At 42.4% G+C, this 26,184-nt stretch overlaps 1 protein-coding gene across 1 annotated transcript; it reads left to right on the forward strand.

Moving 5' to 3' along the window:
- LOC128505118 (inositol-trisphosphate 3-kinase A-like) lies at positions 1–26,184 on the forward strand. Its single transcript, XM_053475418.1, has 7 exons — positions 1–551; positions 19,101–19,191; positions 21,515–21,728; positions 23,424–23,628; positions 25,021–25,122; positions 25,237–25,308; positions 25,773–26,184. The coding sequence occupies exons 1-7, from the start codon at positions 42–44 to the stop codon at positions 25,971–25,973; spliced, it is 1,395 nt and encodes a 464-aa protein (XP_053331393.1). The 5' UTR covers positions 1–41; the 3' UTR covers positions 25,974–26,184.

Raw genomic sequence — 26,184 nt, forward strand, 5'->3', positions numbered from 1 at the left:
GCACGCTGTCCCCAAACCTCCCCCTGCGTTGAGCGTTTTGGATGATTCCTACTGAGGTTCCCAGCAGCACTGGGATGAACCATGCGGGGGGTTCGGGGGAGCCCACTCCTTCGCTTAGCCCAAGCTGCGGGAGGAAGCGACTGAGCGTAGGAGAGCTGCGCTTGTACTTCGAGGCTCGGTGCTCGGCTGAGAGGAACGGGCAGAGGGAGCCCCGGAGGAGGAGAAGGATGGGCAGCGGCAGCTGGCACCGGAGCAACGGGGAGGTGTCCGAGGAGCCGAGGCGGGGGAGCTGGGAGCCCCCTGTTATCCCTCAGCTGACGGTGACAAGTTCTGAGGAGCCCACGCTTCCCCCCAGCCCGGTCGCGGTGCTCGGTCTGGGGACGGACGGCTTACTGAAACTCACCAGCCGGAGGCTGTCCGTATCCACCAACTCCCTGTCATCCACCGGCTCCTCCTCGGCACTGGAGGATTCCGAGGACGACCTGCTGAGCGACTCCGAGAGCAAGAGCCAGGGCCACGTGGACCTGGAGCACAGTGAGGAGCAGGGATTGGTGAGTGGGCACTCAGGGCTGCGAGGGGGACCCTAGCATCATATTCATGCACTTAGAGCACAAGGTAGCAGTTACCTGCCGTAAAGCAGAGCCTCACCTGCGTGCGGCACACCTGATGACCCTTAATGATTTATGTCCACTTGCATCGACTTAACGTGTTGTATAGAAAACGGGGCATAGGAAGCACCTTAGCACTCGGGGCCCTATAGATTCAGGGGCCCCTCAGCTCAAGAGCGAGAGAACTGCAGCTCGGACTCGTCTCATCACAAACTCTGAACTTAAGTGATTAGTAACGTAGTTTGCGTGGGTTAGAAATCTGCTGCGGACCTTACGTAAGAAAACATATTTACAAACGGATAAAATAGATACAAAAGTATAAAGATGTTGTTATTGTTATCACCGGCTGATTTATTATATATAAACACAAACTGTGTAAGTATAAACAGAGCTGCTGAGCTTGAGATATATAAAGTGACTCAATGGCTAAAGGAACTGAAAATTGGGTTGAATTAAAAAAAAATGGGGTATTTAAATATTTACACTATGGTTCAAAAGTTTGGGGTCACTTAGAAATGTACTTGTCTTTGAAATAAAAGCAGATTTTGTCTGTTAAAACATGAAATGGATCAGGCATCCAGCACAGACAGGGTTAATGTTTATCACTCCTGTGTTCCAACCGCATGTTAAAAAGGCTCATTGATCTTTAGAAAACCCTTCTGCAATTATGTTACGGCTAGAAATGTTTCCATGAAAACAGCGACAGTGACCCCAAACCTTTGAATGGTGGTGTATGTGACTGGGGGGGGGGGTGCAGGTTTCAGTGATGGAAAGTACTTGTTGGGAACCACATTGCCTAACATCAGGGAATATGAAATGTCGCAGACACCTGCTGCGGCAGGGAGACACTGATAGGTACAGTACTGGCGTTATTGACATGCTGCCTACGTAGGTATTGATAGAGGGCAGACGTGACGTCAGTTACTGGCGATAGAGGACTCCTGGTGGCTGGAAAGTTTCTGATGTTTGGCAGATACTCTGTGCTCTAGGAGTTAAAAAATGAAAAGCTGCAGCTAAATGCTTCTGCCCGGCTTAAAGGACTTGTCGGTTATCACCCCACCAATCTTGCTAGTTCCTTAAGGCTATTAGTGACAGTTCGGTTCTCTTTTTAAAGGCAGATCAGACCTATTCACCTGTCTATTCTGCCTATGTTTCTCGCTGTAAAGACTCAAACCTTAATCAATCGATTCTAGAGGCATATGCCTATCCCATGCATGTGTAAATTCCCTCACTGTGTTAGCCTCTACCACTTCTGCTGGGAAGCTGCCCCACTTATCTAGCACCCTCTCAGTAAATCAAAGCTTCCTTACATTACTTCCAATCGTCTGACCCTTTAGATTACGTCTTATTCTAAAATGAGGACCATGGAAGTAAACCAGTTTGGATAGTGCTCCATTTAAACAATGATATAACAAACAAAAAAACTTTCAACAAGCCTTTTCAGGCTCTATGGCTATAACCAGTGCCTGTTATTGCATTAAGTAGTGGGCAGCACCTTTAATATACTATGCATGGCTTTAAAGACAATCTTAAAAAGTGATGTAGTATTTTTTGTTTGATTCTGTGTTTTTTGATATTGTATTCTTGTAAGTAACCTCTCTCTGTGGCTATTCCCCTGTTACTAGGTTTTATATACATGTTTTGTAATGTTTTCATTATTGGCAGCAATGCAGTTTGTATGTCATTCTCGATTGTCGTTGTGTTGATATGATTGATTGTGTTCTCTGTTGTGGTTGCTTTAACTATTGACCGTTAAAAGAAAAAACGTCGGTGCGCTAAGCTAGTCACAGGCTCAAATAATACAAATGTATAATACGAGGCCTACCAAACAGGTGTAAGCATGCTGCAAAAACAGTGTATTGGCTGTACAATGTATACAAAAAACAAAAACTGTCTGCGCTTCTCACCCTAATAAAGTTGGCAACAAATATATAAACATAATATAAATGAGAGGTTTTGGTTATATGAATTGGCCAAAGCATAATTAAGCTCACCCCATCATTGACCGTTATACAGCTATAGTACTGGCTGCAGTTATTCACCAAATATTACAATGTTGTGACGAAAGCAACTGAAATCCAATAAGATAATGCAAACTGTTGACTTAAAACAGTAAAATGCTTGCTAAACTACCAAAAGATATAATATTTTTACATTGCTCGGTATTATGGGAGGGCTGCCTGTTTAAAGAGCATTTCTTTTTTCCTTTAATCTGGACGTGCTAATCCCAGGGTCGGCTAAAGTTGGCAACATTCAGACCCAATTAAATGGGTCTTCATCAGGACACATAGTAATACTGTAACAGCTAACAACTTACCTGCGGCTGCTGCAGCCATAGCAGCCTCCCACAGACACTGCCAGGCGGGCTCCTCCCGCATGCGCACACCACTCATCAGATAGCCGGCCATTTCTCTGTATATTTATGCAATTAGTTTGAGGCGGGGTTATCTTCCTGGGGGCTATTTAAGGGCTCCTGAGCTGTCCCCTTCATTGCCTGTTAAAAAGTTTTTTGCTTTGCGGCTCACGGCTCCTCTCCATTCCTTGGCTTTGTCTCATGATAGTCCTGGCTTCTCCAGCTCCTACCTGGCTTTTATTTGGCGTGCTTCTCCATTACTATTGTGCTTGCCTCTGGCTCATGCATGGGTTCTGCATTGTGGATCCTCAGCTACTGATCCAGACTATCTGTGGCTGTTACATATACTGTGGTGTTTGTGTACATGAAACTCATTAATGAAATATTTTATTGATTTTTCAACATGCTTAAGAGCTTTCTTTATGGGACTGTTATGTCTGCAAGATCTTTGCGTCTTTACTAGTCTTATTGCTCCTTCTTCTATCATTTCATGTCCAATTTATTAAGGGATGCCCTCCTGTAAAACGTCAAAACTCTCTATATTCGGCCTACTGTGGTGAACTGTCCTGACTTGGTCAAAGAACCTTAAATACTTGATACGGACATAAAACAGTTTTAATGTTAAGACGGGACCTTTTGAGTTACTATATAGGTAGTGTTTGTGTCAGGCCTCATCCAGGCTGTGAAGCCGCGTGTCTTTTGTTTCCCTGTCTTGCTGTGTTCCGTTTCTGGATTTCTGTATGTTCTGTCCTGAATCTGATTTCTTGATTCCAGTCTTGCTCTTTGCTTCAGCTCTCTTTCTTTTATAAGGTGAGCCCCACCTGTGTGTTCTGTTTCAGTCTGCAGTCTAAAGGTATGTCCTTCTCAGTTCTGTGTTTGGATTTAATGTTTTGTTTATTAGTAATGCAGTAAGCAGGGTTTAGCATTAGGACCCGCTGTCATTGGAGTACTTTGGCATAGTGCTGGGCTAAGCATACTATGGTCAAAGGATGTGACGGAATCTCCAATTGTTATCATTCAGTCCTAGGTTAGTGCCTGTATTCGTGTGTCAGTCTGTGATGTGTCCTGTATCCCTGCTAGGGGGGTGTCCTGTATCCCCGCTTGGGGGGTGTCCTGTCCTGTTCATGTCAGCTCTTGAGTATTCCTTGTCTTGTACCCTGTATTATGTGTATCTTGTCTGGTTATGTTTCTTGCATTGTCTCTCTGTCCCTTGCTCTGTCCCCCTTGCTATGTTTCTCCTGTACTCTGCTTAGCTTCCACACTCCCAGCCTGCAGCATACCGCACACAAGTCTAGTGCTATGTCTCATGCCTGCTCCAGGGTGCCTGCAGGATCTCTCCAAGTTCTGGTTAACATCAGCTGCTATGTCAGGGTGCTGGTATGTGGCTGCATGACCCTGGGTGCTCGGTGCTCTGGAGGGTTCGGCCGCCCTGTATCAGGCCCTGAACACCATCTTTGGGCGCTCTGTTATTAGTCTGTATGGACCCAGTTCCTGATAGTCTGAACTAGTAATGTTCTAAAACTGATAAGAATAATGTAAACAGGTTCTAAATGTCTGGTTTATAAAAGAAATGGGCGCATGGATATGGAATTCACAGCGAATGTATGCTTCCTCTGCCAAGATTCTGTCTGACTTTAAAACCTGTTAGCAGGTTCGTTGACTGAAGTATGATTTGAAGGTCTTTGACGGTAGGACTTTTGATTAAGTTGGTGATGCCCATTGTGAAAGCCTTTTATTAATGGAACTATGAGCTAATAATACTGGATTTGTTAATAAAGACGCTGTATTTGCTTAATGACTGCAGAATGAGCTGTGGGGTGTGATTAAAACATATATATGGTCTGGTCCTGCAAAGGTTTCCTCCAAAGATGGGGTTTTTCCTATCCTGCGTGCTAGAGAATGACTTTTTGTGTCTAGAGGTAGCCCCCTCAACCTGCTTTAAGGTCAATCAAATTTTTTCTATTTAATCATGTAATAAAGTTTTATTAATCTAAAAAAACATATCTATGGTCACTGGTGGTTCTAACACAAAGGTATTTTCTCAGTGCACATGTTCTGCTGGGCTGCATACATGTTAGTCATGATGGCTTTATATTTTTTGTTTTCTTTTTGAAGTGGAATCATTGATTGCAAGCTGTGTATGTAAGAGCACAATGAGCAGTATTTATTAGGCAGTTGCTAGCGTCAGATCACTGGTTTTAGATTTCGCAGGTGTCCCTTTGACAGTGGTAAGGCTATCGAGCCCCTGTCCATGGTGCTGATGTGAATGGTGGGTTATGTAATACTAAAACCCCTGCTCCACAAAAATACTAAACTTTGCTTGCTACTTGCCAATACTAAAAACATATTCCAGAAGGAAAGGCTTGGATTAAAGCCTGTTTGTAGCTTTCCTACATCCTGCCATTTAAACCTAAACTGTTTAGCGTTCAGCGAGCAGCGTGTTTCTGAAAAAGTAAATGAAGAGAAACCTGGAGTACGATGGCAGATGAGAACCTTTCAGCCTGTCTAGTCTGCCCATTATTCGTGATGTAGAGCCTCAGTCTTGTCTTGATTCAGGAGCCATGTGCCAATCCCAAGCATAATTACATTCCCTCGCTGTATTAGCTTCTACCACTCCTGATGGGAGTCTGTTCCACTTATCTACCACCCTCTCCATAAAGTAAAACGCCCTAATATTACTGCTAAACCTCTGACTCTCTAAATTTTAGAGGAAATAAACCTCCCTTTTTAAGTATTTGTTTCTGTTACATCTACATTCTCTTCTTTCCTCCAAGATCCTTTAGTGCTTCCCGATCCTTTTTTGTAAAATAATTGGATAATCTTAATACAAGATAATTGATCATTAAACCAGACTTCTTATCTACGCAGAAGGTTTTTTTTTTCTATATAGATATTTGTGATCCGTCGTAACTGTTTTGAATGTCACCGTTAGCCGGATGCGTTGCTAAAAGAGTGCGAATGCTTCTCGATGTATTCAGTGCATCACCAGTGTTTTACTTTGCAATCTGTTGCCTCGATACCGACGCCAACCTTTTGAAGGAATGAGATCGCTGCATATGGTTGCTGGAAACCTACTCTTGTAAACTAACGACAATGACTGGCTTTCAGCGTGAATCAGTCTGCTCTGTGAAGTGCTGCAGATTGCAGAGAAAAAGGTCACGGTATGTACTGACACCATGAGGCTAGGTCGCTGGTCTGATGGCTCCAGATGTTCAATCATTCAATGCCTTCTCCATATTATGAGTGATTATACAGGTTTTGTACATTTTTGGGGGAATAGAATCCAGCATTCTTATACATTCCACCGTAAAAATCAATTTAAATATCCCGTTTGTCACCTGTCATTCTGGTTTTAGAATTGCACTAAATCTGGTCTTCCTTATGTTGTGTTGGGATGGAGAATTCTCCGCGATCGCTTGGCTGAGAAATCGAATAGTATAATCCATGGCAAATATGTATCAACGCGGTGTGCGTGTTATATTGAAAGAGTACATATTAATTCATATTAAGGCTTCGTGTAGGTTGATCTGGAATGTTTGACCTTGATCTACATTATTACCCGCAACTTCATTATAAATTTTTTTTGAACTAGAAAGTCGGGGCAGTCCCTTGCTAGTTTAAATGGGACAGGAGTCAGGACTTTGTGACTTAAGTTTCATTTTAATTGTATTAGAAATATTAATTAAAAAAAAAAAGCCTTAATGGCTCCTAAATTCTTATAGAATCTAATGTGTGATGCACTTAAAAGGGATTGACTGAAATATATATAATTTGAGTCACATTGTTTTGTGTGCCTTCATTTCTTATTGTGTTTATTGATCCAAAAACACTTGGTATATCACAAGGCCTTCAGACTGATTGATCTTCATGGGATATGAACTCGGCAGCTACACGATTTAGTGTTCTGCCCACGAGTGGAATGGTCTGAAGTGTTTATCTGCCAACCATGTCAAGAAAAATCTGTACTCTATTTCTTTCTATTAATATGTAATCTGAGACCAGAATAGTCCTTGTGAGTGAGTTTAATATCTGTTTAGGGCTATACGCACAATTAGACATCCATGCACACATATACACACATACATTCATGTACACACGCACAATTATACATCCATGCTCACATGCACAATTAGACATTCTTGCTCACATGCACATACATACATTCATACATTCATGCTCACACGCACAATTAGACATCCATGCTCACATGCACATACATACATTCATACATTCATGCACACACGCACAATTAGACATCCATGCACACATACACACACGCACAATTAGACATTCATGCACACATGCACACATACACACTTAAAGCAGCCAGTCAGTGGCAGGAAAGTGCTCCTGTTAAAATGATTGGCCAAACACGACTCCTGCAGGACATTTATATGGTGGGTGTGGGAAGATGAAATTTTAAGTGGTCCACACAGCTGTCATATGCATAAGGTGTATATGATGCTGGAGTGCCCCTTTAAGTTCTACTGTTATGTAAATTGAGTTTATTATTATTTATTTTTTTATATATATATATTCTCTGAGCCGTAATGTTTTGCTTTCATCGCTGTCTGCTTCATGCGTCGGCGCACAGATACGATGTATTGCACTTGACTCTTCTCTCTGGACAGATAGTGCTGGAAAGTCAAGCAGTCCACGCAGTGCTTTTCATTTGTTCAGACGCCGTCACAAGAATATTCCAGGATACAGTTCACTGATCCATAACCTGTTACGTTTAATTCACTTGTCTGAGAACGTTCTGACTCTGTTACCTAAACGAAGACCTTGCAGTAAATCAGATTTGTCTTATGAATGATCACAAGATTATAATAAAATGATTCATTCTTATTATGGACCTCTTTTCCATGATGTGCGATTATTTTTCACGGTTCGCTTACGTAGAAGTATCTAGTTTGCTGGATACACATAGAAGAACCATGACATGTACATCCGCTGGAGCACTAGTGACCCATCTATGTATCTCTTCTTGTGACAAAACCACTAGACTAACTGGACCAGGGCCAGAGGAATCCCCCATATATGCGTTTGCCACCCCCCCCATGCATTCTTCTTTAGTGTGGGTTCGGGGACATTAAACTGTAAAGTTAACATAGACAATACGTGTGTATATAAATGTGTTTGCCCAAATGTTACTCGGTGACGCGGAAATAAGGTCACTAATGGGATCAGTCATCGGTCTCAGTTTTTCTGGTGCTTACTAGAAATATGTTGAAAATGCACTTAGCGTTCTCATTCTTTCACAACTACATAATCGCTCTCATCACTGGTCGTAGGAATGATGTATCTGTGGACATACTTCCCGGAGTACGAGTATGTGGGCCTGCGGCATTTTTTAGACTCGTTAAATCTGTTGTAAAAGCTCCTCGCTTGCACGTTTTTCATTCAATTAGTGTCATTGGCATTTAAGCACCTTCCATTCATCTAAATTCCCCGCAGTCCCCTGCACTTAACCTTGGATATCTCCTTCTGTTTTATCTTTCCATTTGGCAAAAGCCGCTCTGTTCTTCTCAGATATCTTCTGGAGAAGGAAACCGCTCCCCGATGACCATATACACGCGTTTAGTGTATAGGCACCTGACGTTTGTCCGTGAGTGGGGCATTCTGGTCTGGCTGGTGTTATTAAAGATCGTGTTCCGTTAATTGTGATCCCTAAAAAATGATACATTGTGCCACTTTACATGACTGGGGAGGATTTGGGCATTCATCTTAAGGGGCTGAGGGCCGCACGCAATCGTTATTCCCATCCTGTTATATAATGGAAGTCGCTTTTGTTTTTTAGTTTTTTTGTGCAATTTAGTTTCATGTCTGATCTCCTCCTTTTTCCAGTCACCCTATTACTTTTATATATTTCCTTTTAAATTTTGAAGCAATTGCTCGTGACTTTACATCTGTTACGAAAAGTCCAGTGACTCCATGAACGTGAGCCAATGAACCTGTTTGCACCTCGTACGAATCTGACGCAGACACCAGTCGGATGTCAGGAGGAGTCATTCTTGCCCCACCTGGTTGGGAAGCTGCACCATCTTTCCATTGTGACTAGATACTTAACCACGAATAAGTTGACATTTAAGCCTCCGTAACATCTTCCCTGACCCCGTGTCTTCACGGTATAAGTTGTTCTTGCTCTGGTGACGCCTGTAAAAGCAAGTCTGTTCCCATTTCTCATAAATGTCCTCGCCTTAGACTTTTCATATTCGCTTCTTGCATCGGCACTCCGCGAGAAACATGGGTTCCTTCCATCGCAGGTTTCCATCGTTTGACAAATTGTATGTTTTGTATCTCTAATCTCGGACAATAAGCCTCGTGTGGCAATCGCCATCATTTATTTCCCTGTTATTTTTCCAGCTAGCGTCGGAAGCACGACCCGTAATTAACGGCACGCCAATTAGCTGGGTGAGAGCAGCTCACAAAATGTTTTTATTTATTTTTGTTGGAGTAACTTGACCAAGTAACATCTGACTACGCAATCAAAAGGCTAGCAGCCATAGAACGAAACGCGATGCCGAGGTACTGCAAGAAAGGAGCCGATCGTATTGTTCCAGAGAAGGTACAGGGTCAAAGCTTTATTTGAGGGTATATTGCTTGTGGGACAGGAAAGTTTTTCTAAGGATACAGAGTATGATCTGACTTTAAATACATAAAAACTGTGTATAAAATCTTAAAATAATTAAAGTGTCACGAAAAGCACAAGTTGTGGGTTGTTTTCCCAAATGAATTCAGTGGGTAGCATACTAAAGTTCACTGCCTCCTTCAGTAGAAGAAGCGGCGGGGAGGGGGCAGATGTCGTATTTTATAACTTTTATTAAAAGAAACTGCATGCGCCGATTTGCACGCCAAAGGAAGGCAGAGGAGCAAATACAAAATGTATTCCGGTGGCCATGAATGTGTAGAATTACCGAGGCGATTTATTATTATTATACCTGGGTTAAATCCAGTACTGCAAGTATACTAAAGGTTTATTGTATCAGAACGCAAGTCTCTCTGCTAACCTGCTAGACAAGCATTCAACTTAAGCCATCCAAGAAATGTGAACGGAGCAGGAACAAGCGATCTTTGAGAACTCCTTCTGTATCCGCCTCTTAATATAAACCGCAAAAGCGCCCTTAAATTCTGTAAGAGAAACAATGCAAGTTAAAGTTATGTAATAATGTCATTAAAGGGACTTAGTGGCCGAAGGGCGTGATTACCAAAGGCTTCGGCTATTTCTAAAAGCAAACACAACACCCGTTTAGATAAGGCGATGTGCTGTGTTCACCTTACATGCTTCCCGAGAGGCTGGGTTTGATAAAAACGCATGTTGGCAGCGACATTCGGCCGAATCAACCGCCGAGCATGTCTGGGTCCGGACTTTGTATCTGTGACCTAGAAAACCAGAAGAGCACGTTCTGTACCCTGCACGTTTTGATGATATCTGTCGTTTTTAAATAATTTTTTTATATTAAATTAATAGCAACGTCAAGCAACATTTAAAAGACTAAAGTGAAGTTGGGCGCAGGGATGGAGAGTGAAATACAAAGCGGGGGCATCCATATGAACGTGGCCAGTGTTTAGACAGGAGCCCGCAGGTTAGCATTAGCCTCGTCCCCCCGTTGTCACCCAAAGGACCCCATAGAGGAAGATGTAACGTTACTGTAGCCTTTGTGACCTAAGAGATCTCTTCTTCAGATGGAAGCTCACATGACTTTCTTTTTCTGTGTTGGTGAAATGAAAGGTATTAACTTCAACTTGAGAATACCCCCCAAGGCTCTTATGATGATGATGGTGACCAATATTAGGAGCCTGGCCACCACGAATCACTTAGCTGGTCTTTTCTCCCATTTAACTATTTATTATACAGGGCAAGCTGAGTCCCTCATGTTGGAGGAACCTGCCTTTCATAAGTCAAAGCCTACTCTCCCTGCCAGTGAATTGACCATAATCTATTCGTTCTTCCTTTTGAATATTGACATCTATAAGAAAAACTTCACGTTGACTGCGTAGTTGGTTATCTGTGTCATCTGTACGGTGTTACGTTGTAAGGTAAATACTTCCACGCTGCAGCTTTTATAATAGCGTTGAGACGGTGAAAGCAGCTGCAGTTGTGGTGCTGACAGGATATGAAGGAAGGATACACCTGCTTTCTTGTAACACGTGTATGACCTTGGCTGTTGGGGAGAGCAGAAGCAACATAAAACAAATCAAACGCAAGCGTCTTTTAACGTTCAAAAAGTTGGCAATGGCCAACCTGGTTTACAGATCCATCTATAAGCTCAATATCGTCATAGCAGTGAGGTTCTACAGGAGAACACTATATATATAGATAGATAGATAGATAGATAGAGAGAGTGTATAAAAGAAGTTGGTCTTGCGGGGTGGTTTACTGTGCTACTTGTGGCCATAACATCAAGGAAACTTTCCTGCCCCTTGGCCATACATACAACACCAACTTGAAAAACAGAACAGGCGTGTTTCCCATTTGTCTATGTAAAAGTTTGGAAGGTATGTGCCGCAGGGCTCCTAACCTCCTTGTCTTCTACCGCGGCACCCCGGGCTCGTGTTATCCGTTGACATTGATAAATGCATGAGTAATGGCAGGCTCTTCCTCTCTTATGGGGGAGCTGCTTAACAAGATGTGATTATCATATATATATATATATATATATATATATATATATATATATATATATCTCTATCATCAGAATGTGTCATAAACACAGCCACAATGTCCTGAAATGTTCCATGTTATCACAATCTGTTGGCAAAAACAGGTTTTGTTTTATGACCGTCATCGCTTAAGCCCAGATATAATGGCGTATGTACCATAAGAGCTTTATTTCTTAACTTACAAAGTTCTAATTCAATAACCTGCTATTTGTGTACATGAATGAAGGCTTTACTAAGTGTGGGAAAGGACCCAAACGCTAATGCTGAATTTATCAGGACCATATTCCCCCCACACACACACTTTTCCCCCACTGCTGATGTTATGCGGAATGTATAGAAGAAAATCTGTTACTTAAGTCGTTTATTCCCTTCTGTCGTTCTGCGTTTCCCACATATACATATGGCGGTGGTGGGCAGCATGTACGATTGACACGTTTCCATTAAAAGGACAAATGGCTGGTATCACGACCCTAGGCGCTGCTCGTTACTTGGAAGAGGATTTACCTGTTTCTCATTGGGAAAGAAACCCCTGCAGGTACGCACAGGTGCGTTCTTACCAGTACTCGGCTTAAGTGTCTGAGGTCAGATATTGGCGACATCGCTTAGGTGGCTATCGATACTCGCTTACTGAAGAAATATCCCTACAAACCCAGCCAGCTCGGTACCGAGTATATATAGGCACCATAATTAGAAATGGACACCCCCCCCCCAAAAAAAAGGAAAGAAAAGAGAACATTTTGGGTTAAGTCTGCTGATTGTGTTTTGTAATTATTGTACAATTGGTGTTTATCTCAGAGATCTCGAAAGAGTTTTTGTACGGTTTGGCGCTATGTTTTTAATCAAGGGAAATGTTTGCATTTTTAACGTGTCTAATCCTGCCTTGATATTCGACATTCCTTTACGTTACTCATAAATTCCCCACCCAAAAAGGTGCAGCCAACCTGGCCCAAAACCTATACCTTCTTTAGTAATACATGCTAGGTGCCAGCTGTTATGTTCCCAAAAAGAGGAGTGGTGGTGGTGAGCTGCTTGGCATCAACTTTGATGAAAAAGATAACCATTTATACATATTTTAGGTACAAAAGATCACAAGAAAGATATACACATGTATGTGTATATATTTCGTATTGGCTCGATTATAGGCCTTCGGCAGCCGGTGGACGTCTGTGTGATGCGCGTAGACAACCTCCGCTGCCGGGGCTTCTATGGTGGAGCGCCGGAAGGTTATGTCACGCCGGTGCTCCGTTATAGAAGCCACGGTGGAAGTGCCGGCAGCGGTGGTTGTCTACGCGCATCGCTCAGACTCCCCTCGGCTGCCGAAGTGGGAGGATCCAGGTCCCCTCCAGCACTGTGGGGGACCTGGATCCTAACCCTGCTGTTTTGCTGTTTGAAAAAAGAAATACAGATTTTTGAGTACAAAAACTTACTTTTATTAATTATTGACTTTAACATGAAACATTTTCCAAAAGCCCACTGCATTAACAAGATGCTTGTCATATCGGCTTAAATTATGGATGTCTGTCTCCCCCAAATGCGCACCTTTGTATTTTTCTGTGTTGAACCGCGCCTGCCTCTTAGCTACCCGGTCGCCCATTTATGCCACAGAAACTCATACTTCCTATGTTTAATACCAGCTGTAATTTTGTCGGTGCTTTCAGACCTCTTCTGTCTTAACGTTTTTCATCTGGAATGCACAAAGCTTTTCAGTTCTGTCTGTCTGGAACAGGTGCTATTTACAGCAGTCATCATCATTATTAATATTTTCAGCTTATCTGTCACCTTGCAATCTTTTGCCGTCTAAGTACAAATACTTTCTCCTAGCGTTATGTGCTTATGTTTATGTTTTTTAGGGCTCTTCAGCAAAACTACTTGGGGGAAAATCTTGGTAAGATCATAACCTCTGTATCTTCTTAGCCTGTGTTACAGGCGTCTGTGGTCATCATCCAGTCCCGTGTCTTCCTGGAATGAACACATTCGCATTAGTCCGCGTTACAGAGTTTACTATACTTAGCGTGGCTCGTATGCTGTTTTATTGGGCTTACTTTATCAGAGCCGCTTATTGCTTCGCAGCAGCTTATCAGTTACTACTGTACAGAATGTCTTATATCGATTCCTCTGGTTTTATCTTGTTCGATGGATTTACCTTTGCTCGGCTAGTTATGGTAAATATTTAATTTAGAGCCCGGGCAAGCGTAATATTTCGAAAACAACCGCAAAAACGAGTAGATCACATGATGTGCTTCCATTAGTAAATATAAATCCTATCAATACCGTTCTGATAGCTCTTGGCTACCCTATGCATTAAAAAGGGCCAACCTCGGCAAGCTTCTCATGCAAGAAGGGTTGAGCTGGCCCTGTATAATGCATAATATAAAATAATTGCAATTACATTATGCAGGGCCAGTTCGGTTAACCTTTCATAAGGGAGTTGGGTTGATTTTCACTTACTGGACAAAAAACACTTCTGCTGGGAGGCTGGGATGATCCTGTTGATGAAGGCATCCTTGTCAGAGTTTCTTATTGACCAAAGGCAGGGCGGACAACCTGCAGCTCTCCAGCTGTTGATGGCTATAACACGCATCATACACGATACAGGGCCAGCCAAGCTGCTCGTGGATCACCGGGGCTGGTCCTTCATAATGCATGGTTAAGTCAAAGAGCTGAAAGACAACTCTCCTTGGTGTAGTGTGAAGAATAGTCAGATGTCAGAATCCTGCTTGCAAAGTGGGACATTATTATGCAAGTAGTTGCTACCTGACACATAGGAAGAGTTCCATAGCAACGTTCTAACATCTATTGGTATTTCTCTCTGACAGAGGGTTCTCGGGACTAATTTGCACTCAGGTTTTTCCTGATTCTTATCTGTTCAATAGGGATGTTTGGCCAGCCAGACTGCTCCAGCCCAACCTCAGGGAACTCCCTTGTTATCTTAGTTCCAAAGAGCAAATACGGGTTGAGTTCTACATTTAACTGTATCGCCTCTCCCGCCTCTTACCTTGGCAGGAACCAGTCCTCACTTTATCCACTGCATGTTTACCTAAGCTTTCCATAATTGTCCTCGGTACAAAAAAGAAAAAAAAACCATTAACGCAAGAGCCCTCAAAAGCACGTGCAGTTGGCATGTGGGTATACGTAACACACTGGGGACCCGTGATCTGTTCAGCGCAGGTATTTGGGTACAAAGTCTGAACGGTTTCTTCTCGTCGGGGTCTGACCTGAGCTACCTTGCCCGTTAGTGAATTACGCTTATAGTGATAGGTTTATTAAACCCAAGGAGCTGTGGCTCCTATAAACTTTCTGGTGTCATCTAACATTTAGAGTGTCTACACCGGATACTTTAGTTTCAGTAGCCTATCCTCATAATCGGTTGCATGGACAATCTATAATTCCATTGCCTGAACCATTGAAGGCCACCTTTTCCTGGAGTCCTCCACAGAAGATAGATATATAAAGAAGAGGCTCTATTAAAACAGTACTCTAGTGATCTAGGGGTTTACCATCACTGATCACCCGGGGCAGCGTCTGACCCGAAAGCTTCAATAGGGACGGGGCACATTGTAAAGAGTTGGGAACATATTAAAATACATGTTTCAATAATGTGAACAACATCTGCTTTGTGGTCTATCGCTTTGTGGATCTTCTTAAGATTTCCTTTAACAAGTTGGAGCCAAAACACTTTCTTTTCACTGAATGATCTCATACAGAAAACGATGACATCATAAGGGACAAGGCTATGCATGTCTGATAGGCTGAAAGCAGGTTCAAGAATCTGCCCATTCAATGTAAGAGGTAACAGGTCTGCTTTACTAAAGATTTCAAGTGGAATTTAGTTTAGTAATTGTTTTGTGGAGACTGACATAGATTCTCCGAAGCCCTATTTCTCGTCTACACTTGGGGACGACACTTAATTTCTATTACTATTTTAAAACCTGGCTTTGTAGCGGTGTCATTAGAATACATGATTAGCGCGAGGACAGCAGGTATTGGGTTGGCAATAGCTCATTTAGGTTAAAATGATTCTCGGGGAGGGGGGGAGAAGTTATATATTCAAACGCCTCATGTTCTGGAGTCAGAGTGATGGCAGGAAAGTGAGTCCTTTTGTATATCACAAGCATGAAAGATGGGGAGTGAAAGCAGAATGGAGGCTCTAGAATCCGGGCTAAAGGAGATCCACGAGATACAAAGCCTGGAAAATAAGGTAAACTTCTATATTTTCGTTAACTGGCTTCTCTTAACCGATTGCCAAGTATCCAAGGTACGGACCACTTTGATAACTCTGCTGCCCTCTACAAAACCGTCGCTAGCCTGACAAGTAACGAGGAGCTATATATCCCTTCTATATCCCTTCTATTGAAATTTGCTTTTATTTCCATTTCGGAATTTTCCAACGCGTGACTTTTACAGCTCGGTCAACCAGAGGGAGCACGTTTTTTACGGATGGATTTTGCCTCGTAACTCAGTTTTCTGACATAACAGACAATTATATGTATTGCTCATAAACGCAGACATTTTTTAGGCTTTCCTACGATTAATTGGCAGGTTTTCTCGGCTGATTGGCCAAAACATCCCAGATCTCTTGTCTGTAACTAGACAACTACGTCCAGATTTACCCACAGAATAGCCCCCTTTAAATGTACATCATCTCTTTATAAATGATCCCTAGCAGCATGGAAAAGGCTAACCAGTTGTATCCCTATCGTACCATCGTAAGAGTTAGGGGAACATTACCATTTATGCCTTTGGGATTTGGCTTACCGGGTATGGAACTTTGAAAGCAATTGGCATTATTATAGTAAATTCCATTAGCTTCCAAGTGATCCGTGTTCTAAACATGTCCCGAAGCGTCCTCTTTTCTATTGAGAGTATTTCAGCTTTGATCGTTTTAGCCAATATGAGTATAATTGCTTTCCCAACCTCAATATACAAAAAAACACAAGCAAGCCCCAACAGTTTTTGTCATGTTCGTCAAGATTTGGTCCGCACGGATCTTCCAGCTTTAGCTTGCTATGAAGTGCTGTTAATGTTGGCAGGTCTCCTGCCTCGCATCTTTCACACATCATTAACAATGGATAGAGGATGCATGACGCCGGGGATTGTATGTAAGGCCATTCTCTATTGTTTCAGGTCTGTTTGTAAGCGAGTGCATTGATTGTTCCAGAAAGTGACTCTTAAATCCCACGTGGACGCAAATTATTGCGCACAGCTTGGGGTTTCCAATACGAGTTTTAGGAGCCAATATTTGGATTACACATGTAATAATGCAAATATGAAAGAGGCCGTCCGCCCACTAAAAGTATGGCTTGAAATGCTAGTTATTGTATTAAAACCACAGAAATATTTGTTCAAACACAAATCTACTTGATAGACAGTAGCTAAGTACAGCATGGCTTTTTCTTTTGCTGCTGCGGCAGTCATTTAGCTATTTTTTGTATTTTTCATTGATTTCTTAATGCCGATATTATTAGAACTTGTGGGTATTTGCTTCATTTAATGTAATAGTGATAAAAAAAAAAAAAAAAAAAGACAATAGCATACTTTACCTGACCTCTTCCGAGGAGGAAAGTATGGAAAAGCATCGGTACAATAAAAATTCTGATAAAAAAAAAAAATATTAAATTAACAATTAAAATTCAGGAATAAATTACACATTCTTACCCCATACTAGCGTTAGGTAAAAAAATATGTAGCTATATCGACAGTGGTTTTATGATTGGGAATATGGACTTGAACCCTACTACCCTTAGAGACGCATCCATCGTTCCAACTCTATGAAATAATATCAACAAAAAAGGGTTCTCTTGGCTTATTCCAGTCCGCGCATTAATATGTTGTTCACATTTCTATGAGTCAGGTTTGCAGATAACTCGTATTACCTTATTGTCAGGCAGCGAGATATAGAGATCTGTGTATTGTTACCTAGGCAACAGCAGTACAAGCATTTACTAATAGGGAGAAAAATACAGCGTAACAAATTAGTTGTTTAATATGTTTTGGAACATTTGAATGCCTCTCTTCTGTTTGCTTTCACAGCGTTATATGTATTTCTAAAAACACATGCAGTAGAGATATACATATACACACGCACACACAAACATGCTAACTTTGTAGATTTTTAATGGAATATCTTAATAAATATTAAGATCTGTTCCAATAGCCCTTTATCACTATCATCACTCCTGGGTTCCAATAGCCCCTTTATCACTCCCATCACTCCTGGGTTCCAATGGCCCTTTATCACTCCCATCACTTCTGTGTTCCAATGGCCCTTTATCACTCTCATCACTCCTGTGTTCCAATAGCCCTTTATCACTCTCATCACTTCTGTGTTCCAATGGCCCTTTATCACTCATCACTCCTATGCTCCAATGGCCCTTTATCACTCCCATCACTCCTGTGTTCCAATGGTGCTCTGTGTTTGCTATTTAAGCAATGTTGTAAAGATCAGGGCACCCGGGGGGCCGTATGATCGCTTCCAGGACTCCTTGTTCGTCTTGATGTTGAAGATAGTTCTTGAAGAATTTGTTTGGGGTCATTGTCATGCTGCGGAATAATTTTGCAGAAATGCAGCCTCAAACCTCCACCATGCTTTAACGTTGCCTGCAAACACTCATTCTTGTACTGCTGTCCAGCTTCGGAGAGCCCGCTGCCATTTTTCTGCACCCTGGTTCCTGTGTTTTTAGGAATAGTTGAGTCCCTTGGGTTTGTTTCCCTGTCGGAGGTATAGCTTTTTGGACGCAAGTCTTCCGTGGAGACCACTTTTGACCAGACTTCTCCAGACAGTAGATGGGTGTACCAGGGTCCTGTTGTTTTCTGCCAATGCTGCTGGACATCTTCCCATTGTGAAGGAAGGTACACAAGTTGTGTCTTTCATCAACTGCACTGAGTTAAATCAGCCAACCGCTGCGTCTATGGTCCTCAACATTGACCGTTTCTTTGTGCTTCCTCTAAAGAGCTTGGGTATCACATCTGGAAACCCCTGTCTGCCTTGATATTTCTGCCTGGGAGATACCTTGCTGATGCAGTATAACTACCTTGTGTGTTGTTGCTGTGCTCAGTGTTGTCATGGTGGAAGACTTTGACGTTAAACTCTCTTCAGCAACCGTACCGTGTTAGTGAGCTTGGCTGTTCTTCATCCGGTTTTATTCCTCCTACCTGTTTCTGTTTCAGTTAATGATCGTGCCTCAACTTACATATTACATTGGTGGTCATCGGCACCTGTTAGATTTAATAGATGATTCATACACCTACGTAACTGTATGCCTACAACATCCCTGACTTTGTGTAATTGTACCTACAAGAATTGATGCTGTTTTGAAGGCAAAGAATGGTCACGCCATATCTTGATTTGAGTTAGATGTTTGCACAGTACTGTTTGTGTATACATATGTAATATACGTATGTGTGTTTGTAAATATATATATATTATTTATTTTTTTAATTTAATTTTCTTATTACATTTTTTACAAACATTGCAGAGTAAATCCTGGCAGAAGATAAGGACCATTGTGAATATCCCCGTCATCAGTCCATTCAAGAGACGCTGGGTGCAGCTAGCTGGCCACACAGGTGAGCGAACACATTGTGTAATAAAAGCAACGAGGGAGATGTGATATCACGCCTGACCTTGGCTTATTTACTTCCGGTCCTGGAGAGCTCTAAGACGTACGAGTGAGTCACGAACCAAATCATTTATCCACTGCCGATGTTTTATACGTAAAAAGGCTTTTTTTTTTTTTTTTTTTTTTTTATATAACCTTGAATCACGAGGTTTGATGGATTTTGATGTGTTTTTTTTCTCCATGACACCTGGATTCAAGCATGTTAAACGGCGTCTGTCGTTTCATCGAAGAGTAGGCAGAATCACCATTGCTTCCTTTTCCTTTCTGCTCAAAGTTTTCTTTTTTTTTTTTTTTTTTTAATAAAAAATGCAAGAATGCGGAGTCCCGTTGCGCCAAGACTTATATAAATAAACATGCAGGTAAAACCCCCAAATAAATATAAGTAATTCCTTTGAAGTCAAAAGTTCCAAATTACTACTTTATGAACCCATGGAACTTTAGGTGCTTTCCCCCTCAACCCAAACCGCTGTAAAGTGCACTAGTCCAAATGACCACCAGGGAACTCCTCTCTGTAGTCTTCTAATTATTAATGCTAATAGCAGCTTAACCAGTCTAAGCCAATGAAAATAAGCCACTCGGTCTATACTCCTACCCTCTCGTTTTAAATATTAACCCTTTAACTGGTGGAGGTGAAGATTCCATGTAGCCGCTCGCCCGATGGGTTAGCCGGCGTGTTACATCATTTTGCATAGCTCCTTGCCTTTTCGGAGATTAGCTTTAAGCCAGGATTTGCTAACTGCTCTGGGTCTGCTTTGTATATGCGGTGCTTCCTTTTTATGGATTAAGCGTTCTTAGGGAACACCTGGCGTTCAGAAGCCGTACTGTCTAACCTTGGATTCCTGTTAATGATTGGCCAGGGTTCGACAGGTATAATGAGGAAACTGAGACAATTAATCTTGACTGTAGATGAAGGGGAAAAACAAACTACTCCTAAAGGGGAAGTCTTATAGCAAAATATGTATTCTCCCTGAGCATAAAACAGTTCTGTATAACCCCTAGCGTTGTATCCAGTAATAACCCCCAGCGCTGTATCCAGTAGTGTCAGTCGGTGACAAAAACCTGATTTTATCTCATTTTGTACCAATAAACTCACTTTATCTGCAGACCTGGAGGTCGCCATTGTTGTCAGATCTGTGACATTCCCTACTGAAGCACCACACTGAGCCGATGCTTTATGGCAATGCTAATGAAGTCAGTTTCTCCATAAACTTACATGAGTCAGAGTGTCCGACTGCGAGAATAAGACGGAGGCATTCTGTTGTCAGGGTGTTTGTCCAATAGACGTGAGAACTCCTACAAACGGCTCCTATGCAGCTATCTTATGGGGCAAGACCTATGCCAGAGCATTGATTTGTGTAAGCTACAGTTTCCTAATATTAGGTAATGTTCTTATAATGTTATCCACAAGCCTTTTCCGCATTGCTCACAAAGTGCTTTGTATTGCTGTGTTTTCCTATTACACAATTACTGGTGAAGCAAACCAGTAAGACGAGATACTTACTGGGACAGTCCACGCTCGAGGTCATACGGGCTACATAGAATTGTAAGGTATATGGAGGAAGTGCTAATAATCTCTCGGCGATAGCCTGCCGCGGGCCTATAACCATGATTACTTATCTGGGACTAGCAATTTGTGTGCTTACGAGACATCATTGTATGCGATCTTTACGTACTTCAAACAATATACAAATAACAATAACAAAATAGGCAGATTAGATGGGCTGAACGGGTCTGATCTGCCATCCGATTTGTGATAGTAGCCCGCAACGTGCGACGAACATTTTAGGTTTTCTGGGTTACTTGCTCGGTAACGCAAGTGTTAATTATGCTCTTGTTCTTATACGTGTCATGGAACAGAACGCACTAATCAGTAACTTAACTTCCCTGATATGGTCTGTCGGACCTAAGAGAATACGACAACCCGAAGAAGAATGTATTTTCGCGTTCCCCTGGAAAAACGGAACTTAAAATAAACGAAAAGCGAGTCTTTTTTTTTTTCCAAAGGAGGGAAAATTCCACGTTCTAGCGCAAGCTAATTAAAGCTGCCAACACGACTGCTCTGGGTCCTGGGGGTGTTCAAAGGGAAAGTCACCAGAAGCCACCTTGCTTTACAATAATGAATAATATCCCCGGGTCAATAACCATATGTTTAACGTAAGAACTATGTCAGCTGAAACTGATATTGGGGATTCTACGTTGGAGTAACTTACAATGATACTGATTTTAGGAACCGGTTCTGTGTTAGAAGATATTACTTTTCTCATTCACAGGAAGCTTTAAAGCAGCGGCGGGAGGTACGATTCTGAAGCGCTATTCTGAGATCGAGAAGAACTGCTTCGAGGGGCTGATGAATGACTCCCTGGGCTGCTGCGTTCCCACGTTCCATGGCGTGGTGGAACGAGATGGGGAAAGTTATATTCAGCTGGATGACTTGCTCAACAACTTCGAGGAGCCGTGTGTTATGGACTGTAAAATGGGGGTCAGGTGAGATAGTATGGATATAGCATGTTAAATACCAAAAAGCTAACACACACACACACACACACACACACACACACACACATCTCGCCACCCTGGTATCTGACGGCCGGTCAGTGGGCCCAGGGGGATTTATGCCTCCAGTGGGTCTAAACTTGTTTAAGGTGTGAGGCCAGGCGGTCGGACTGATGACCGTAAACGCCTATGACCCGGAGTCTAGTTATATTACCGGTCAGATGCCTCCTTAAACTAAATCTAACCAACAGGAAAATAAATATTTTCCTGGTGCGGCACGTCCCGTGGCTAATATGGGCGCGGGCTGCAAAACATATATAAAATGGTGTTAAACTTAAGTAATCAGAGGGTTTTATGTTTGGGAGTGGTGTGGCTTCACCTACAAACTAATTAACCCAGGAGCGTTAACTAAGGGCAGACGTACAAGATCAGACTTGACAAGACATCTATTTAGTTTCTGAAAGCTGCGTCGCGCTGTATGTATTAGGCATGTAATTCATTTCTAAACACTAGGAACACGTAGACCGGACGGTGGATACAAGTAAGTTGATGGTCACTTGACTTGAGGGTCCAGTAAAGCAACTTCTACTTGGGGGAGTCCCTTGTGCTTTTGGGCGAGCTGAGTTCAGTATAAGCCGTAGTTTGAGGGAATGGTTATATTAGGAAATGACTAAGAATGATGTGACTGCTTCTTTCACATCCCTGTTGGGAATTAAATGTTCTTAAAAAGGAAGCCGCACTGTACTTTTTCAATGAATATCTTGTCCACATACAAAGACAGCTCTACTGTTCTCTTCCTCAAACAATTTTGTTTAGGCTCCACAACCTCCATAACCCGCGTAACACAGCGGCATTTGTAAGCATTTACCATCTCACCTGTCCAGCCATCGCTCTCCACTTTAACCGGTTGTTTTCCATCCTTTCAAGGAGCCAACCTTCAACCCTCTCACGCCTTCTAACTAATGATGGCTCTATGTTCTTCCCGTTACATTCTAAATGCTCGAGTCTCTTGTCTACGGTCACCAGACCACATTTCCACCGGTTCCATACTTGATCACATCCTTTGTAGCCTTTGTGCCGTTTAACAGATTCAGCATCTGCCCAGGGTCCCTAAGATCCAATAGGTTGAAGGGGACTTAATTATAAAAGTGGGGCAAAGACTGCTTGTAAAATGATATCTTTATAATACGTTTGGTTTCAAAAGAACTTTTGGAGTCCGATAAACCTTTTGGCTTAGAGCTCCTAAAACACACACTCGACCCCTCTTGACTACGATGGAACTTAATACGTTAGGAAGCAGTGTTCTCGTTGCTAAGTTAAAGGGCCACATTTGATCTTTGTATTTGGTGTGTCGCTGTGTTAGACAGCCATCTGCTGTTTGACTTGTAATAACGCAACATTCTCATGCCTTAGTTCTCTTGAGCCAGCTACAGGTCTCAATCCTAGAGAGGATTTCAATCTACGCATTTGGACCAAAGCTCCGTCCAGTCTCGCTGTAACAGCTATTCATATTTAGCGGAGGATGTATAACTTCAGGATGAGAAATATCTCAATCGCTCTTAAACCTGGGTCAGATGCCAGAAAGTGTTAGCGTTCTTCCCATAAGGAACTGACTTCTGGAGGCTACTCTGTTTCATAGAAGCCTAACACTACTGCTGACTTCATGTCTACATTTATATTTTTCAGGACGTACTTGGAAGAAGAGTTGACAAAGGCCCGCGGAAAGCCAAAACTGAGGAAGGATATGTACAAGAAAATGATCGAGGTGGATCCAGAGGCTCCTACGCCAGAGGAACATACTCAGCAAGCAGTGACAAAGCCACGATACATGCAATGGAGAGAGACCATCAGTTCAACGTCAACCTTGGGCTTTAGGATAGAGGGTATAAAGGTGAGGGATTTTAAGGCTGCACTTAAATCTCAATATGGGGGCACAACCCATGATGGCGATTTGCCGCTCCGTCAAGAGTTTATATCGGGGAGACTGTTGAGCACATTCTCATTCCTCTTTTGAACAAAACCCTTTGGGTTTCCAAAGAATAAATATCTTGGATTCTTCATTTTAAGGGAAAAAGGGGGAAAAAAAATTGCCTGTTATTTATTTTTGGCACCATGCAGTTGAGTGTTTATCCGCTGTAAGAAACACATTGGACCTGTTTTTGTATCGGCATCACCCCTCGTTGAGTGGTGGCGCACCAATCGTAATCCTGATCGGGTACGTTTTAAAGGCTTGTAGAAGCATATCGGTATATATATGAAGATCCATGCAGGCGTGCATTTCTGTTCAGCTGCAGCTTATCCCTGTCTGCTTATCCGGACGAGTAAGCAATGCCGGTAAACTCAGTCTGTGGTTTTTCACGCGTGCTTTACGACCTTGGCAGTTGGCATGTCCAACAGTAAGCCTTGAGCTCACAGCGGTGAATGCAATACTATACAACGTTTCGCGAGGAAACAACGCCTTTCCTTCCCATTAGTTGTCCATAAAACGGAGCTGGAAACGTCATCACCCCCTTTGTGAAAAGACCGTGATTAATAATTCACCAAGCCGCAAAAAAATGGCACTTTCACCCGAAACTAGACATCTTGATTACTGCTTCTGGAACAAAAGAAATGTACCAAGATACATCTATCTATCTAGCTATCTAAATAGATAGATATCTAAATAGATAGATAGCGTTATCTAGGTACATTGTTTTGTTTGTAAAACATGCTTTTTTTTTTCTTCTTATAGATTTGCCAAATGGTTTTAATCAGTCCCATGGCAGGTGGGATCCCGATGCCAATATGTTTCTGGGAATGGGGTGGAGAACAAGTAACCCTTTGTAAAGGAAAATGTTAGGAAATGCAGGCGATGCCTCGACAGGGTGGTTTTGGGGTCACAGACGCAGACATGCAAATGCCGGTTGCCACTCGCAGGGCAGGTTTGGGAAAACATGTCACTTGCTCTCCCAATGCAAGTGATCGACTGAATTAATGGCAGGTGTCCAATTATAGTGTAGGGAATTGTGCAAAGGCATTTTGCAACCAGATTGGGAAACGCGGATGAATTAAAGAAGGGGAAAAAAACATTAGCCACCATTAGGGACCAGATCTAAATAATATTTTTAGCCAGCATGCGTCGCCGTGCCGTCTCCGATAGCCGTCCTGTTGGTATATTTTAATAACGTGAGAATGTGCTCAGCAAGGCGGGATTCAAAATGACTTCCTTTTTGTTGTGTTTCATGGTTTTTCTGATGTATAAATTGCCGGTTTGGGTGCGAAATAACTCTCTGCACTTACCTAGAAAGGTGATGGGACGTGCAACACGAACTTCAAAACAACGAAAACACTGGACCAAATCCACAAAGCATTCTTTGAGTTTATCGATGGCGACAAGAAGATTCTGGTATGTGGAAACATTGATGGCTTTCAAAATGTTTGTATGCTAGTTATTCCAGCCAGCGGTTAACTCCACTGACTATGCGGAATCACCCCTGATGCCTTTTCATCTTTTATGCAGAGTAACTACCTGCGCAGACTGAAAGAAATCCGAGCTGTGGTCGAGTCATCAGAATTCTTTAAACAACATGAGGTGGGTAATGGGTTTCCAGCTGCAGAACGTTACATTAGGTCTCTGTTCATCTGCTTATGTCGTATGTCTAGCGGGGATAAAGTGACTTTATGTGTAAGGGGTCAGCACTGCCCGTTCCTATACCCTATTGGGGTCCAACATCTGTTGGCATCTTTCCCCTCCACCCAAGCCTCGCTCTGTCACCGACCTTAAGAAGCTGACGGGGCAAAGCATGGGCGGGCAGCCTTGGGGATTTTGCAGGTATGTTAATGAGCCACAAGTGATGTCCGTCTCTTTCTTCTGGAGGCTCTCACACAACTCACACAAGAATCCTAGGCTGAGATGATGCTATGGTGGTAAGGTTCTATAGTTCCTGACAGCATTGTTGGTTTGTTCTACTGAACCATTTTTTTTCTATCTAAAGAAGCTAATCTCATATTCTGTCTCCTTTCAATCTAACCAGCATCACTTTTATTTGTTACTAGGTAATCGGAAGTTCCTTATTGTTTGTACACGACAAAAACGGCAAGTCTAATGTGTGGCTAATTGATTTTGGGAAAACAACTAGTTTGCCTAAAGGGCAGACGCTGGACCACCGCGTCCCCTGGCAAGAGGGGAACCGCGAGGATGGTTATCTGTATGGATTTGACAACCTCATTGATATCTTATCCGGAATTGCATCCTGATGAGAATCCTCCACCGAGGAAACTGACCACTACATTAAGATGTTTCATCTTAACATTTTGCTGCAAACCGGGGAGGGGTGGGGGGAATTAAGCCATGGATTTTACATTACGGTGGTGGAACTGAAGACGCTTTTAAATGAGGAATCGCAATTGCTTACGATGTACAACTTTTCCATACAGACACCTAGGACAGCGTGGACTTCATTTACAA

Source organism: Spea bombifrons, chromosome 9, assembly GCF_027358695.1.
Source record: "Spea bombifrons isolate aSpeBom1 chromosome 9, aSpeBom1.2.pri, whole genome shotgun sequence".
NCBI classification, from domain to species: Eukaryota; Metazoa; Chordata; class Amphibia; order Anura; family Pelobatidae; genus Spea; species Spea bombifrons.

Bases quoted from the DNA above. Each gene is read 5' to 3' on its own strand.
- LOC128505118 (XM_053475418.1), top strand. From the start codon at position 42: ATGATTCCTACTGAGGTTCCCAGCAGCACTGGGATGAACCATGCGGGG. The intron at 21,729-23,423 runs GTGAGATAGTAT...TATATTTTTCAG, and splicing joins GACTGTAAAATGGGGGTCAG to GACGTACTTGGAAGAAGAGT. The intron at 25,123-25,236 runs GTATGTGGAAAC...TCTTTTATGCAG, and splicing joins ATGGCGACAAGAAGATTCTG to AGTAACTACCTGCGCAGACT.